The 17,541-nt window shown below is 42.5% G+C and overlaps 2 protein-coding genes across 4 annotated transcripts in view; one reads left to right on the top strand and one right to left on the bottom strand.

Moving 5' to 3' along the window:
* Nucleotides 1-1,519, bottom strand: part of BORCS5 (BLOC-1 related complex subunit 5) — a 71,535-nt gene extending 70,016 nt beyond the window's left edge. The window contains exons 1-2 of the mRNA XM_051770770.1: nt 1,380-1,519; nt 661-789 (exon numbers count right to left, since the gene is read on the bottom strand). Coding sequence (XP_051626730.1) covers nt 661-789; nt 1,380-1,437 — 187 coding nt within the window. The 5' untranslated portion in view covers nt 1,438-1,519. The remainder of the gene's footprint in view (nt 1-660; nt 790-1,379) is intronic.
* A 3,162-nt stretch (nt 1,520-4,681) lies between these two features.
* MANSC1 (MANSC domain containing 1) lies at nt 4,682-12,609 on the top strand. Of its 3 annotated transcripts, none has more exons than XM_051770769.1 (3): nt 4,682-4,703; nt 6,300-6,440; nt 9,459-12,609. In XM_051770769.1, the coding sequence occupies exons 2-3, from the start codon at nt 6,320-6,322 to the stop codon at nt 10,427-10,429; spliced, it is 1,092 nt and encodes a 363-aa protein (XP_051626729.1). In that variant the 5' UTR covers nt 4,682-4,703; nt 6,300-6,319; the 3' UTR covers nt 10,430-12,609. The 3 variants fall into 3 exon arrangements, with proteins under 3 accessions (XP_051626729.1, XP_051626727.1, XP_051626728.1); XM_051770767.1 differs by lacking the exon at nt 4,682-4,703 and adding an exon at nt 4,929-5,430; XM_051770768.1 differs by lacking the exon at nt 4,682-4,703 and adding an exon at nt 5,459-5,886.
* The last annotated feature ends 4,932 nt before the right edge of the window (nt 12,610-17,541 follow it).

Below are 17,541 nucleotides of genomic sequence, written 5' to 3' on the forward strand. Positions count from 1 at the left end.
TAGAAGCCAGGCCACAAAATGCACAAAGAGTTTTTGTTACACTGTAGGCTTGACAGTTTTGATTGAAATCTTCACTTCCCTTTGAACAGAATAGAAAGAACATGTAATGAGTGCAAGGGATGTACGAAAAAAAAACAGCGTGAGGAAAAGAAACAAAGAAAAGCCTCAGTCCATGTATCCCACCCCAAAAAAACAAGAGCAAAATCTGCTCTATGTTGGAAACTCCCATAAGATATCTTGATTTCAAAAAACTGAATGCATACACAGGTAGTTATGACTCTGAGAGAGTAACACACAACTGATTTTAAGAAACTGGAGCAAAACTGGAGACTGTGATCCATTATATATCAGAATGTAATATAGCATATCCCATCGACCAGTGGTACAGGGCAAGCTGGTATGCTCGGAACTCTTTTGTCTTCATAGTAGATGGTTCCACTGCAGAGATTACTAGCACATCTCTAGACCAGTTCATCCACCATTTAGAAGGTTGGGACAGAACAAAAGAAAGTAAGGTTTAAAACAAGAGGGATAGTGAAAAATAGGGACAGAAATATGAACTTCAGTAGGAACCTCAGGATACACAAAGCACACATTCCATTAGGTATTAAAAAAAAAAAAAAGACGGCTTTTAAAAACAGAGGAAGAACGATCACCTACCTTTCAAAAGGGGCTGGAAAGTTGGAATTTCCTGCAGTTTTATGACATCTGGATCATTGCTGACATTCCGTGAGGATTGTGTTCCTGGGGCTACCACCACAATGTCGTCCATTTTTGCGCGTTGCTTGGCTGGCAAAGGAGATGCAAAGGAAGGATATGGGAGGAAAAGGGAACAATCAAATTAATAAGCAGATTCCATCAGAATCCAACCCTACGTGAATGTTGCTCTATTTAACATTGTACAGATATGCTTTTTATAGTACAAACACATTACCGAGATCACCGGAAGACTCTAAGCTCCTTTCTCGCTTTCCAAATCGGGTAACAGCTGATTCTGAAACACCTGCACCACTGACACCCTCCTCACTCCTCCTCCTTTAGCTCCACACCCACATTGCCCACTGCGCTCCCACCTCTCCGGCTCTGCCTCCCCCGGCCCGGGCGGTGCCCCCTCGCCGTCACAGGAAGGGCCGGGCCGGCGCCCACCGCTGCCTCCCAAGGAAACAGCTCTTCCCTGATCCACAGCCGCCGCCCCTCGCCACCGCCCGCGGGCAGCCCCGTTCGCCGGGGGGCAGCCCCGTTCGCCGGGGGGCAGCCCCGTTCGCCGGGGGGCAGCCCCGTTCGCCGGGGGGCAGCCCCGTTCACGGCGCCCTGGCTCTGTCTCCCTCCCTGCCTCCCTCCCTCTTCCCCCCCATCCCTGCCGGGCGCCGGGCACCGACCTGCGGCGCTGGGCTCGCCCGGGCGGCTCTCGGCCTCGGCGCTCTGCTCCGCTCCCATGGCGGTGCCCGCCCGTTCCCCGCCTCCCGCAGCGCGGGGGCAGCGCCGCGGCCGCCGCCCGCCCACGGGGTTCCGGCGGTGCCGGGTCACGGCGGCTCCGCCCGCGGGCGGGGCTGCGCTCGGGGCCGCCCAGCGAAGGGGGGGAGCGGGACGGGCTCTCTCGTTTCTGCCCCGCCGGAGTGGCGGTGAGCGGGCACGGATGGGTCTCTCGGGCCGGGGCGGTGCAGAGCATCCCTCATCTGCTTGGGCAGGAGGTTGAGGGAGATGATCCTGCTCCGCTGCTTGGCCCTAGCGAGAGCACAGCTGGAGTACCGTGTCCCGGTCTGGGCTCCTCAGTATGAGACATAGAGCTACTGGAGAGGGTCCAGCAGAGTCCACAAAGATGATGAGGGGTCTGGAGCATCTCTGTTATGAGGAGAGACTGCGGGAGCTGGGCCTGTTTAGTTTAGAGAAGACTGATAGGGGATCTCATTAATGCATATAAATATCTGAAAGGCAGGTGCCAAGAGGATGGTGCCAGAGTCTTCGGTGGTGCCCAGCAACAGGACGAGGCTATAAAGTAAAACACAAGAAGTTTCATCTTAACATGAGGAAGAACTTTACACTGAGGGTGGCAGAGCACTGGAACAGGCTGCCCAGGGAAGGCATGGAGTCTCCCTGACTGGAGACATTGAAACCTGCCTGGATGAGTTCCTGTGTAACCTGCCTTAAATGACCCTGCCTTGGCAGGGGGGTTGGACTAGGTAATCTTCAGAGGTCCCTTCCAACCCTAACAAATCTGTGATTCTGGGATTTCTTTAATTGCATGTATTAATTCTCCTCTGCTAAGACAAACATGCCAAACCCCAGACAGCTGGGCACGGAGCAGTCTGGGCAACATCCATCACCAGCTGCCTTATATACAAGTGTGCCAGGAGTGAGGGAAAAGCAGCCCAGATCAAAAGTTCACAGGGAGGTCAGGCTTAGGAAAAAAGAAAAAAAGAAAGAAAAAAAAAAAGCAAACCGAAAACACACAAGTGAAAATGAAAAGAAAACATACTTTGAGATTTCAGATTTCATGGCTAGGCTTCGCGAACGAAGATTTGGGAGTCAAATCAGAAAAGGCAGCATGCAATTGTCTGTGACAGAAGAATTGTCTATAATAGGACCAGCACTGGTGCGTGCTAGCTTCTGAGCAAGCCTGTTCTCTGCTCATGCATGAAGCCCAACATCATCAAAAGCTCTGCACCAAACTCAGCACCATTTTTCTTGGCTGCCTTTGCTAATTGTCACGAAGATTTAATTTAACACAAAAAGATACTCCTATCTCATGAGAACATCAGCCCAATCCAACATCACCTTTTGCTAGCTATAGGCTGTATGCTGTACTGTGTACTTTTGTAACCCAATAGAATAGGTTACAATAGAAGTTCATCCTATCTGTGCCCAAGTGTTTCACCATGAGCACTGGCTCTCAAGCAGAGAGGTGCTCTACAGAAGCAGGAAAACACCTTTAGTGACTTAGCACCATGACACAGAGTTGGGGGTCCCTCCATTCTCCCTCTCTCAGCCTCCCTTCTTTCCCATCTCAGTGGTGAAGGGAGCACAGCAGCTGCTGGGCAAGGCTGGCACTTTCCTAGCCAGCAGACAAGGTTTCTGCATAGCTTTTGATGGACCTTGGCTTCCCTGCACCTCAGCAGCCTGACAGATTTGCTTCTAGTCTCCTCAGGGAGGCTGAGCACCTGCCTACCAAGAAGAGGCAGGAAGAGCAGAAATCAGCCATGGTGGCTAGAGCAGGGCAGTCATGTTATCCCCAGTATCTCCTCTGCCCTGCTCATATTATAGATCACATCAGCCCCTCTCATATTCCCATAATCATCTGTGCCTGTCCCACCACAGTAGTCTCTGTGTATATTTTCACATTCACTATCATTACAGTACCCTCACACCATTAACACTATCCCAACAGTCCTGGTAAAGAACAAGTGTCCTCACCCTTACCACCAACCCAGACAGACCTTTAGACTTAATTTTCAGCTTCTTTCTGCTTGGCTTCTACCACCACCATGCTGTAAGCAAAGGCAGGTAGCAGATGCAACTTTGTCTAACATATAGTAGGAGTAATACCTGGGCTCACTTTTAGTATTCATTCCCATTGTCATTCACTGTGTGATGCAGTTAATAGGTGACACCTTAAGTGTTCACATTCTCTTACAACTTTTTCTTTGAACAATGAATGTTACCAGTTTACCAAAAGAGAAATGCCTGGCTAGAAACATTTTCTTAAACAAGTGCAGCTGAAAATTTCAGATAAAAACACCCCAGCAAGAATGTGAGAATCACAACCAAACATTAGGAATTGCCCCAAAATGGCCATTTGATGCAAAATGCGATGGTGGGCTCAGTCTCTTAGAACAATCATGTCCAGAAAAAAGCCAAAACCCAGCCATGTTGACCAAGGGGACTGACTGGGCATCAAGAACATCCATCCCTTGGCATCTAATCATTATAATATATAAAATAACCTGCCATTTGGTATCTCTTCAGGTAATGTACCATCTCTAGAAAGAAAATGTCTTTTATTTTCAGGAAACTACATTAAAGGTCTCTTTCCTGAAAAAGAAGGAATGTGTCCTACAATCCTTTTATTCTTTGCACTCATTTGTCTCTGGGCTACTTTTACTCCTAAACACCATCCCAAAAATAATAAGAAAAAAATTTAAGAAAGGAAATGAAAAATTTCCAAGCAAAAACATTACTTAAGCAAGCAATTTCACAGAGATAGCTGAGGGAGGAATGGCTAAGCCACCAGTCCTAGTAGACAGGCTATTGTGTACAACTCCCATTCTGCAAACACCCTGTGTTTGGCTGTGTTTGAACAGGATTGCTCAGGTAGCAAGGAGTCTCTTACATAGACAGGGAAATACGTCCATGTCCGTTTAGTCCAGGATATGCATATTAATCACTTTCATTACAGCCTCCAAAAGCAGATCTGACTGTGGGCAAAACCACAATAGCTTGACAAACGAAGAATTTCACCGTGTGGTTTTGCCTTTGTGTCTGATGCTCAGGAAGAGCCCTTGGCGCCAGCAAGCAGCTGGAGGAGCTGGAACACCCCCGCAGCCCTGCCGGGCAGGAGAAGGGCAGGTAGGAGGGCAGGTAGGGAGGAGGAAAGGAGGAGGAGGGCAAGCAGAAGGGCAGGCAGGAAGGCAGATAGGCAGGTAGGTAGGCAGATAGAAAGGCAAGAAGGAAGGCAGGAGAAGGGCAGGAAGAGGGCAGGTAAGCAGGTAGGTAAGCAGGTAGGTAAGCAGGCAGGTAGGCAGGCAGGTAGGCAGGCAGGTAGGCAGGCAGATAGGCAGGCAGGCAGGCAGGTAGGCAGGCAGACAGGTAGGCAGACAGGTAGGCAAGAAGGAAGGCAGGAGAAGGGCAAGAAGAGAGCAGGTAGGCAGGTAAGCAAGAAGGAAGGCAGAAGAGCAGGAAGGGGGCAGGCCGAGGGGGGAGGAGGAGGGCAGGCAGGCGGCCCGGACCCGCCTCCCGCGGTCCCTCCTCCCGGACGTGCCGGGACACCCGCGGTTCCCCTGAGCACCCTGCCGAGCCAGGCCTGGCCCCGCTGCTGCCTTCCCCCCACCGGGCGGCAGGGGGGACAGCCCGAAGGTGCCCCCAGAAACGCCTCCCCGCCCGGGGAGCAGAAGAGGCACCTCGGCGCGGCTCCCCCGGCCGCCAGCGCTCCGCGCAGCTGGAAACAAACCCGCCCGGTGCGTCCCGGGCCGCGCCGAGCCCCCGCCCCGGTCACCATGTCCCTGGGGGGCAGCCGGTGGTCCGTTCGCCTGCTGGTGATCACCTGTGTGATGGCCGGGCCGTCCCTGAGTCAGGAGTGTTCCGCGGAGAAAATGGAGAATTCCATCATCGATATAGACTTGTCCCTGCCCCGAGGCGTCCGGGGCGCGGAGCCGCTTCGCGTCCCCAGCGCGGGGGCTTGTGCCCGCGCCTGCTGCTCCGGGGACGGGCTCGCAGGTAACCTCGGCCGCCTTCTCCGCCAGCGCCTACCAGCGCCTGGGAAATTACTTCTGGGATTTGGGCTCGCGTGGTGCTCAGCCGCTGTTCTCCGTATTCAGCGTAGGAACGTCAATTTATCCTTTCATTCGGGTTTCGATAGTACCCGCTTGCGGCTGCTACCCTCTTTAGCCAAGCGTGATGTTGGATCTCAACGCAAGACCCACGGGGTGTTCAGGAAAATAGTTGCATCATAGAAACTGTGGTAGTTTTAAGCGTTAAAAACTCAGATCCCCAAAGCCTAAGATGCCTAGGCTGTGTTTAGTAGATGCGCTAAAAAGTGACCAATATTTTGCACTGACATTTTTGTATTTAATTTTAGCAAAACATGAGAATGCTTACCCTTCTCTGTGCTGGTTGGTTTGCATCAAGCTCTTGGAGCAGTAGGAGGCAAAGCAGCAAGTAGAAACTACAGAGGTAAAGGTGACCCTCCCAGGCAGCAACAAGACAGGCAATTCCTGGGATGTGATAAGGAAAAATGTATAAATAATTTTCTTCCCCAGGAGTTTACCAAGGAGGTTTTCAGATTTATCAGGATTTGTAAGTGAGAAATCGTTATATAAAGTGGTGCCATTGTGGTACAGGTAAGGGGAAGATGAGGGATTAGACTCATCATTTCCCCAACTTTATTTGTACAGGAAGAGGAAGGTGTGATCTTTCGTATTTTGGCTGTAGGCCATTCTTTTGTATTCCTTGGCTGTTTTTCCTGTAGGGATGTTATGAGTTAGTAGTTTTCCTCTTACATGAAGAAAAATTAACAAAATAGAGCTCATTATCATACTGCTATAAAAGTTCTTATTGCTGTAACACACATTTATTATGTTTTGCAGGAGACAAGAAATGTAATTTGATGATTTTTTATGCTGGAAGAACAAAAGCACATCCAAACTGCTACCTCTTTTACTGCCCTACCACAGAGGCTTGTCTGATGAAACCTGCAACAGGACTTGTGAGCTACAAGATAACTACAGGTAAATAATAGTGAGATTATTTAATAATAATAATTTTAATAATAGTCCCCACACTAGAGGACTTTTCCACCTGTGAACTTTCAGTAGTGGCCAGAAAATGGTTTTTTGTGTGTTTTTAGTAAAGTGTTCTAAGCCAAGCCCAATAAATTGAGAATGTTGCTCCTTTGCTTTGTGGAAAATGGAGGAGCAGGTGTGTGGTGAGCTTATTTGTGGGCCCAGCTTCCTGCTTGGAATAACACCATGACCCTTATAAAATTCCTTCACATTAGATTGAAAACTCCTCATCATTTGCCCTTGCTTAAAACAAAAAGAAGCTGCTGCCATATTGATATATTCAAGAAGGAAGATTTCCTGGATGTAACGATGGAGAGTATCACTGAAAGCAGTGGAAATACCATGCCCTTTTTAAAGGGCTCATGTTACACTGATGAATAATTGGCAATAGTAATCATTATTTTCTGTTTTCAGTAAGAGAACCTGAAGTGCAGAAGCAAATTTTCTAAACTGGAAGCTTTATGGTATATGGGCTGCACACTCAGGAATTTCTCGCTCTCTGTCATAGGCTGTGGGATTTTTAATGGCAAGGCATGTTTGTCGATTGACATTGACTTGCACCAGACTTGTTTGAACAGCTCAGATAAGAAACTGATAATTAGATTGTCCTGCCAAGAGTTTACAAGGTGGTTTCAGTATGGCTGCTTGAGAGAGCAAAAATTTCATATTTCCAGAAACAACTCCTGCTGAAAAAGAGAGCTTTTCCAAGAGGAACTATTTGCAAGGAGCAACAGCATGATATATGGAAAGATTACTCATATAATGTTACCAAGTGTTTTTGTGCAAGCACAGTCACACAGGAATTGTGCAAAAGCAATGTGCAACAAATGAACTGCATGCCCATAAAATTATTATTATAACTACTCTTTCCTCCAGCTCTTTCTCCCCTACAAGAATATCAGAGTTTCAAACAAAGGAACGAGAAATGTAATTGTGCTTTCATTCTGCATATAGTACAATGCTGAGTGAACAACTCGATTGCATATACTACCTCTCTTTCATTTTGCAGTTTTTAGCTTCTGTGAACATTGAATTAGAGAAAGATTATCCTAGCTTATTTACCCTATGTTCCTAATAAGTTTTCAAAGATAGCACCTGAGCAGTGTCAGTACCAACAAACATTTCAAACTTTGTTCTTTCATATGAGGATGTATATGTGGTTACACTGAAAACCAGAATAAAAGGGGGAAAGATAATCTATTGGTAATAAAGCAACTTAAAATACTGATGCTACATTAGTAATAAAATTTAGCTTTTTCTTTTTTTTTGACTATCCTTGTGGCTGTTAATGAATGGAAACAGCCTATGGCTTGTGAAGTAAAACATGCTCAGGAGGTGTTTAGTTTGTTTTTGAAGAGTGACAACCTGAAGTTTGGTTTCTAATGAAGCATATTGGATTTGACATATCAGAAAGACCATTTTATTTTTTTCAGCTCCTTTTAAAGTTTGATTCATATAGTGCCCTTGTTCTTTCTTACCAACAAACATCTATCCTAATACCCCAGCTGTACTTTGCATGTGACAGTTTTGGGCCACTGCATCTGGGAGCTTGTAGTTTAAAACGGAGACAAAAAATACTATAAAATCAATGTTTGATGGAAGATTAAGATAAAATTGTGCCCATGATTCAAATGAAGTATTTGCTGTACTCTTTAGCATTGCTAGCTTTTTGGTTTGTTATTTGGGGTTGGCTTTTTTTGCACTTCGTTTTTTTTTTTTGTGGCGTCTTAAGGCTTGGAAAGATATATTAAAACAGCAGCCAAGTAGGCTTCTTTGCTCGTATAGTAAAACTGAAATATATCCATCGCTCTAGATAAGAGATCCTACTTGAGAAAAAAGTGACAATGAAAATGTAATGGACTTTTTTAAAATTTATTTCAATTCCACTGCAGTTAACAAACCTCTTTGTTTCTATGATAAAAACAAATGAGTGAGAGTCAGAACTATTTGAGAGCATGTTCCCTTTTAAATGTTCTGTGCAGCTGAATTGTTATAAATATATATTGTATTTTTATATGATGAATATAATTATAAATCATATCCATATACATATATAGATATATAAAATCTGAATGAACAATTAGCCGGTATTTCCAAGAACTTGTGTTCACCCAAATACTTTCTGTAGTACTGTGTAAAGTCAGGTAGCTGCTAGGATTATAATTTTTATAGTATTTCTGTCACATAACACTGTTGTTCTTCTTCTTCCAAATTCTATTAAATGACATCAGCCACCTGTTTTGCAAGGAATACATATGAACTTCTGGAGAAATTTATAAAATGTAGTCTGCTTCTCATGGAGGTCTTCTCTGCCAGTACCTCACATACTCTTGGAGCAGTGTCTTCAAGCACAGCAGTTGGAACTCAGGTCATTCCTACAAATCAGTATGTGTATAAAGTGTCCTATAAAAATGGAGATGTTATTGCCACCTTGTATCACAAAACAATTTTTGAATGTGAATTGAATTGTGTCAGGCACAGGGTGCTTGGACATTACAAGAAAGGGCTGTATCTAATCATATTAACTAGGTGGAAATGTACATCTAACAAAAAAATTGACAGAAGTAACATTGATAATATCTACTTCTTAACTCACAGAGGCTGAGAATGGTTTGAAGGCAGTGAGCCTATTCACTCTGCTTTTCACCTCTAAATAAATGCTTACACGCCTGCAATGTAGGTATAAACTAATCACACTGGGATGATCACTGCAGAGGAAAATTCTGTAAGAAGTTGCAGTCATGGTCTGATGTGATGAGGCTTGAGGCTGACAGGTATTTTTGACGTAGAATTTAAATGTCACGGTGTATATTTTAAAGAAAAGAAGTTCATGATGCCTCAGTTTCATTAGTCATTACCTCCTGGAGCTCCCTTATGCCTCTCTTTCTAAGTAATACAAATTGAGTAAACCTATATTAGTCAAAAATAGATTTAATAATTAAATACTGGTATTTCTGTTTCCAGACACCCAGGCCCCAGAGGATAAATCTATCAAAACTGAGAACTTTTCTTCAAATGAGTATTCTTTGTCTTCGGATGCAGGAACGATTTTTTCTCACACTCAGAATAGCCATCAGAATCATACTGCCACTTGGCAACAATCTGTATTTCATCAGGCATCTGAACCCGTGAACCACATAGGCAAGCATTTAGACAACATTGAATTTCATACAGATTTTCCTGAATCTCAAAGGGCAAAACAGTCTGAGAACTTAGATTCCATCCCAAGGCAGAAAGTAATTAATCTGCCACCAAACATGTTTTCTGCTGTTCACATTGGAAACCCCACTGCTTCATTCCCCACCACTCAGCCTAGTGCTCCTGAAACCAGCAGTACTACTCTTACTCCTCTGCCTGCAAGTACGGCCCGGTTGGAATTTCGTACAACCTCTCTGCATCCTGGTGCTGCTGAACCTACAATCACCACCACCACAGCTCCCTCTCCGCCTACCACAGCCGCTGGAGCTAAACCTGGTGTCCCTGTCACCAGCATCGCTGCTACTCGTGTTCCTCTTTCCAGTCCCACAACTTCTACAACCACAAATTCCAGATCTACTACTGCTCCATCAGGGCTAAGGACTCCAACCACATCTCCTGAGCCAGCAGCTGTCTCTTCCAATGATACTAGCCATGTAACCCTCTCCTCTTTTTCAGGTTTCATTCTCTCTACTAGTGATTCCCCCATATCTTCCCAAAATGACCTTCAGGGTTATGACCCATCTGACTCAGAAAGCTACCTGTCAGAGGGTGTTCTGAGAGGGAAAAGTGTTGTTCAGCTGGGGGAGAAAAGCAGCCTTCTAGCAGCTTTGCTTTTTGGGGTGATGTTCTTGTTGCTGGTTATTGCACTGACAGGGAAGAAAATACATGAATCTCTTCAGAAGAGGCATTATACCAGGCTGGATTACTTGATCAATGGAATGTATTCTGATGTCTGATGGGGAGAGGGAATAAAATTTTGAGGAGCATGTAACTTTTGAGAGGGCAACTCTGAAATGGAACAGTAGATACTGAAATCTCAGAAAAGGATGGATTCCCTTTTTCTCCTCTAATGGCAAAGCAGAAGGCAGGATATGGTTTTGGTGGGGAAAAGAAATGCTCTTTCTACACTGAACTATAATGTCTATCATTTTTGATTTATGCTAAATCCTGAGAATAAACACTCAAATCCAAGTTAAGCTAAGAAGGTCTTATATTTAAGGAGAAAAAGCATTTCATGAGCTTAATCTGTACTGTGACAAGATTAGTGAAATAGAAGTACACCTAATAAATTGAGTACCTGTGCAACACGTGGGTGTTTTCAGCGCTATTTGCACCAAATGCCATAGTGTTACATGATTGCCTGGCAATCCTATTTACTCTATTTGTAGCTTTAAAGGAATACTTAGTAATAGAGCTTTGCATCCAAATGGTTTTAGGTACAAACAGTAAAAATTATATTACATATAACATAGCTTAATTTTCCTTTTCTACATATAATTTATAGTTATATACATATCTTCAAAGTTCTTTTTCTGCATACATCATGAGCTGTCCTTAAAACCACATACTAAAAATCTGAATTGGCCTTTTCCAAAGAGTGGAATTTGCCCTTTTCAGGCTTGGATTTGTGCAATGTGTATCAGAGAGAAAGTTATCTTCCGAAAGTAAAGCAAGCTACAGTCAAGGTCTTTAGTGACAAACTGCATCACCAAGTGACTTGACATATGCACGACAGAGAATTTGTTCTAATACACCTAAATCCCTGACTGCTGAGACTCAACATCTCAAGAAGGGGGAGAAACCTGTGAGTGGGCTTAGCAAGGACAACAGCTGTATTATTGGCAGAAGACACACAGAAAGGTGTGGGCTCCTTTGTGGGCTCCTACCAAGAGGTAAAAAAGTTTTAGAGAAAAATGGTGACTATGTTGTTGGAGGGTGCACATCTCAAAGAGGTTTCCTGCAGTCAGCAGGAACAGATGGACAAGGCTGCATTATCTTCATGCTTCTGGCATTCACCTGCTTCCCTCGTTAGTGGCTCTCGAAAGGACCGTGTGTGTCAGTGCTGGACTTGCTGTCCCTCCTGAACACACAGAGCTCTTGCTGGCTCTCAAAGCACACCTGCTGCACTTCTAGGGTCCTCTTCATGTGACTGGTAATAAGTATAGCAACTTATTAGCGGTTGGTCTTGATGATCTTCCAAGTTTTTTCCCAACCTAAACAATTCTGTGATTATCTGTGTTTCCCTGACTGCAACAGTGAGAGGGTCTGTGAGCATCTACTGCTTGCTCCACAACTTCCAGTTCATATTATTTTGATTTCCCTTTGCATGCACTCAGTCTAAACCTGTTTTTAGAATGAAAGGCTAGATTTCAAAGTATCCATGTCAGGCAGCATAATCAACAACAAACATCATGGCAGAGAAGGAAGGGTGCCTCCTGAGTGCAAGGAAGCAATTCTATTACAAAATATGAAATGTGACTCACATCCAAGAGATTGTTAGATCTGTCAAGCTTAGTGTGGTGGGAAGCAGGCGTGATCCAAAAATGGCCTCAAGGCAAGTTTTCTGAAAGCTCTAAGAAAATTCCCTGAAAATTCCATTCAGAGATCAAAGAAATGTCAAGAAGTTGAATTCTTACTATGGGGGGTGCTGCACATTGCTTTATAGGTACAAATCCAGCTGTTCTGTAAATGAAAAACACTCTGGATAACTTCTTAAAGGTGAACAAAATTGCAAAAGAAAAGTATCTCAAATTCATCAGCTTGTTTGTTGACTGCACTTTGTTTAACCTCAGTTTTTTTTTTAATAGACATTTTCAGAGGTCTCTGGTCAAGGAACATGATAAGAGGAAACAACATTTTTAGGAAATGAGTTCACAGACTGATAAGTACTAGGCCTAGCTGTAAAAATGCAGATGCAGATCTTAGGTTGACCATAATTTACTCTCATAAGAACTAAAACTTCATGAGTAGCTTTCTACATTGCAGGTGAGCTCACAGCAGCTTGTTGCATGAGAGGTGCTGAGAACAACCTCTGAATCCTCACTGTGCATTTCTGCTGTAATTTGTTGGAGGGAAAGATGGTTGCTGTTAATTGATAAGTTACAGTACAGTAGCAAAATGTTCAAGAGAAGACAAGCAGATACATCTCAAGGTTGTTCAGAGGACTGGGCATGTATTTAGCTGAAAAGGGGCATGTTATAAGGGCATATAGTGATAGAACAAGGGGGAATGGCTTTAAAAATGACAGAGGGTTGCATGTTAGGAAAAAATTCTTCCTAAGGGTGGTGAGGCACTGGAGAAGATTACCCAGAGAAGCTGTGGTTGCCCCATCCCTGGAAGGGTTCAAGGCCAGGTTGGATGGGGCTGAGCAACCTGGTCTAGTGGAAGGTGTCCCAGTCCATGGCAGGGGGGTTGAAACAAGATGAGCTTTAAGGTCCCTTACAGCCCAAACCACTCTATGATTCTACAGTTTGACTAATATCATTAAAACATTGCCCTCCAACCCAATCAGCAATGCATGTCAAGCACAGTGAAAGGCAGAAGTAAAACAGAAAGGTGCACAAGTACCATAACTAATTTGGTGAGTGGCCTTTCACAATACTTGAGTAAAAGAACTTTACATGAAAAACCTTTTTTTATGCTTGAGCAAAGACAATAAGGTATTAGTCAGGTGTACTGAAACACTTAAACCTTTTTTTTTTTTTTTTGCCATCCACTGGTTGTGTCAGATTAAGAACAAATTGGGAATTGTTAGGTGACCAGTTTGGATCTTTCTGGAGGGGCCTTTACAAGCTGTGTTTGAACACTAGAGGGCAACAATAGTTTATTAAATAGAATTGACATGTTCTGAGGATGACAATTTAAAAAAGTTTTAATTAGTTCATTTTTTAACTTTCCAAACAGCAGATATTTCATTGCAAAAATATTTTATAAGAAAGCTTTTTGTTTTACTGGAAGGTTCTGGGGTGGAGGATTATATACACACGCTTTTGAAACATCTTACCATATCATACAGTGTAGAAGACAACAAAACTTATTATCTTCTCTATTTTAATAACATTAAATCAGATTGCATTATTAGTCATGTATTGGCATTTCCAGTAAACAGAGAAGGAGAGAGAGATTTCCCTTCATCCTTTCGATTATGATACTTTATTATGCATTTTTTGAGCTTACTTATTTGTTTGGATAATGCTCTTGTATTATGAATCAGAAAGGAGTGAGACAAAGTAACTGTAAAAAAATCCATCCAGTTTGTTATGCTTTTCAACATTAAAACTTCTGTGCTCTCTTCTATTTTTCCATTGTCATCTCCTGTGGTCTTAACTGTGCACCACATATGGAACTGGATCAGTAATCATCACAATATGATGACAACCCACACACTGGGAATGGCTCTTTCTGAAGATAACCTGTTATGTTATGTCATGAGGCCAAAAGCTGATTGACTTTTACTAACTGGAGATTGTAATAACTGCTGTAGCTGCTTGTTTTTATGTTGTTGCTTTATAGTGCTGAGCAAACATGAGGTGTGTAAATATAGACTGTCGTGAACGAGTCTGTTTTGTGGTATCATACGGTAAGGCAAATAGAAAGCCCAAGTTTTATAACCACTGAAAACAATCATAAAGAAACAAATTGCAGATCTATTTGAGATGGATGAGAAGGGTGCAAAGTCCCTACCTCCAAGGGCTGCAAACTCAGAATCACGTGTGCTGCTCTTCAAATATTTCTTCAGTTTAATTCTGATAGGAGTAAGAAATGCTTATACTCAGGATTATTTCAAGTAAATTACTAACCAACTAACAAAAAACAGCAAACAAACAAAGAAGATGAAAAAAAAATGCCCAAAAAAGAATTACATGAGAAGGCAGTTTCAAAACTGGATGTTTTTTCCTTCTTGCAAAACCATCTTAGTGGATTTGAATCTGACAATACTGCTTTGATCCTACCATCCCACACTCCATGATGATAAAAACATAGAGCTTTAAGTGTCAGTACTGCAGTCAACAGTTCCCATGCAGTATCCCATCATGCAGAGAGCTCTACTTTTGCATACTTTTTTCTGTCTGTTCTGAAATGGGCCTAGACTGCTGGACTGTCTCTGTGCATTACTTGCTCTCTCACGTAGGTAATATGTGATGATGATGATGATGACATAGGTAATATACTTCTCTACCTCGCTGTTCACTGATAGTTATGGGATAGCTGCATCTTCCTTCATCCTTTAAAAGTCTTGCACATCCCTTCAGGAGTGTACATGCTATACCCATATGCTTTACTTGCCTCTTGAAAGGTTGGGATATATTGAACATTTTTCTTCATCTTCCAAAAACCTACACTCTTCACTTTTTTCATCTAGGTCTATACACTTCTTAAGGATATCAAAGTGAAAAGTATAATATTGCTGCTTTTTGTCTCCTTTCTGTTTGGTAGATACTAGAAACAATGAATAGAAGTATTTTTAAGTTTCAGTACAACTATGCTGAATCAGTGTTTCCTGTATATTGCCTCACTTAATGAAAAAAGTTGTGCATTAGCTTCTGTTCTGTTACTCCTCTCCTTCCAACCTATAAAATGTCATTGTCTCAAATGGCAAGAGTTCAAGATGTTCTGATCCCTCTTTTTGGCTTGCTATGTTTTTAATAGAAAACTGAAATAGAAAATTGAAAAATCCGTCATACCAATAACACCCAGGAATAGTAATTGGATAATTTGTGCTCTCTCTATCAAAGAAATTTAACAAGCAGTTAACATCTGGAACAACTGGCTAAACATAAGTATGTTTTGAGACATTTGCTGATTTGAGCAGTCACTCTGAAGACTACAAAGGTGTTTCATGAAAATGCCAGAATGGTAAGGATGGCTGTATAAGGTATAATAATCACTTATAAGACACTTTGGTACCATCTACGTCAGAGAAGCTGCTGAGTTCTGGCTGGAAGTTCAAAAGTCACTGAGAACAGCACCAGGTTTTCTCTGTTCTTCCGCTTACATTGACGAACTGATGTGAGCAGTGCAGCTTAAACTTTGACACTGTGACTTTTGCAACAGTTCTCAACAACACCTAGACTGAAAATTTGCACAGAGTTCAAACATATATTCATGCGCAGGGAAGATGCTCATTACAACACAGACCTCCTAAAGGCTTGCCTGCTGTTCAGTTAGTTTCTGAGTAAGTTTTTCCGTTAGCTTTTATGAAAGAGCCTTTTTTCCCTACCCCTAAACCCAAGTTTCTACTGAAATCCTTCTGTGTGAAGATTTGGATCCTCCAAGTAAGTTTTTTGATATTCTAAGTAAAGATCCAAGTTAGTGTGTGAATGAGATAATTCCTTTAGTTAAGTAGTTGTGCATTCCCTGTCTTTGTCCATGTAGCTCCCATCAGTGTCAGTGAGAGGTTTTCCAGCACATATTTATGACTATTAAGTCAAGTCCTCCCACTTTTTGGCTCATTAACTGTTCAAAACAATTGCTTTACAGGATTACAGAACTTATCAGCCCAGAGGTAAAATTTATGAAAGAATCTGAAGATCATTTTCCTGGCTGCTTCTGTTATTTAACTGTGACAATGTTGTCCTTGTTTTGTTTTAGGGCATGAAACAAGGAGCTCAAATGTTTTTCCACCATGTGATAACTCAGGCAGTACTTCTGGAAAGACTCCAGATCTGGCACATATTATATGTTGTCTTTACAGAGCATTCTGGTGTAGAAAGTACAAAAAATTTGTTTGTGAGATATAGTTTTAAACCTGTGAGAACAGTTCATGCTATGCTTCTCGCTACTAAACATGTGGCTATCCTACACTGACAAATGCATAAAGCAAGGGCACACCCCATTCAAGTGAACATTATAAAGGATGGTAGAGTTTGAAAAGTGATAGGCCTGAATGCTGAAGTCTATCCACATGCTACGCCTAGCAGAGAGTGTGTAAACTTTTCCAGAAATATGTTGGAGACTCCATCTGAAGGGTGAGCTTGAGGGTAATTCAAGTACCATGATGTTTTTGCAGCCACCAAAAATGGGTATCACTGCTGACAGCAGCCATCTGCAATGAATGCCCCATCAACTGGTAATGACAGTGATTTCAGGAGCATCAACAGTAGCAAAAACAGCAGTCTGAAAAGTGTCTCTGTGCTACAAGCACAAGTGAGAGTGCAGCTCACTTCCTCATGTCTGGAGCATCTCCTGACTTTCTAAATGATCAGGCACTGGGAACACAGAAGAAAGTTATCCTGGGCAGCAAACCAGATGGAATTAAAGTGGGCAGATACAGCAGTTGTGCTCCATGACCTTGCACAACTGCAAGTCACCATACAAAAGAGATGTATGCTATTTGTGGGGGTCTGTAGCTCTCAAATATAATGTAAATAGATTGATTTCTCTTCACATGATAATGAGACATTAATCAGCTTCTCAATGCATGGTAAATTTCAGTTTCAGAAAAAACACTATTTGTTTTTAAAAAGTAATAATAAAAAAGTTAAATGTTTAAAACTTCCAAATCTAGCTTTTTAGTGCCACCAATTCAGCTAGATATGAACTGTTAAGTAACTCTAATCAAACAGTTGTAACAATCACCAAAAAAATAGCTGCCATAGGACAAGTGACCTTCTCCCTGAAATAAATCAACATCTTAATCTAGTCTATCTCAGATATGCATGTGAAAATACTTGCTTAAACTGGCATTCATTGACTTCCTGACAATCTTTATACACAGACTGAGATTTTTGCAGATGCAGAATTGCCTTGATTTTTCTGACCACTGTTAGAGCATAGTTTGGACACTGAAAAGAATCTTATGTGAATAAGTGGAGGTTTCTGTCCCTGTGATTCTGAGGGCAAAACCTGACATCAGTTAAATTCCTTTTAAAAATGTAGTTTCTATCTCTTTAGAGCTAGTTTAACGTCAAAAGGCCAAAAGCACAGGGAAATTTAACTTTCCCAAGTCATAGCTACACTCTGAAGGAGAGAATTAGTACTGACAGTGTTTCTTTGAATTTTCTTTTTTTGTTTTTGCTGTATCTAAGTGTAGGAAGGCAAATGAACATTGAAGGGTTGGGGTTTTTTT

The sequence above is a fragment of the Manacus candei genome, unplaced genomic scaffold, assembly GCF_025592945.1.
Source record: "Manacus candei isolate 608988 ecotype Guabito, Panama unplaced genomic scaffold, ASM2559294v1 h1tg000124l, whole genome shotgun sequence".
In the NCBI taxonomy this organism is placed as follows: domain Eukaryota; kingdom Metazoa; phylum Chordata; class Aves; order Passeriformes; family Pipridae; genus Manacus; species Manacus candei.

Coding starts and splice junctions, on each gene's coding strand:
- MANSC1 (XM_051770767.1), top strand. CDS start 5,211: ATGTCCCTGGGGGGCAGCCGGTGGTCCGTTCGCCTGCTGGTGATCACC. Junction 5,431..6,299: donor CTCCGGGGACGGGCTCGCAG/GTAACCTCGGCC, acceptor TATGTTTTGCAG/GAGACAAGAAATGTAATTTG. Junction 6,441..9,458: donor GAGCTACAAGATAACTACAG/GTAAATAATAGT, acceptor TTCTGTTTCCAG/ACACCCAGGCCCCAGAGGAT.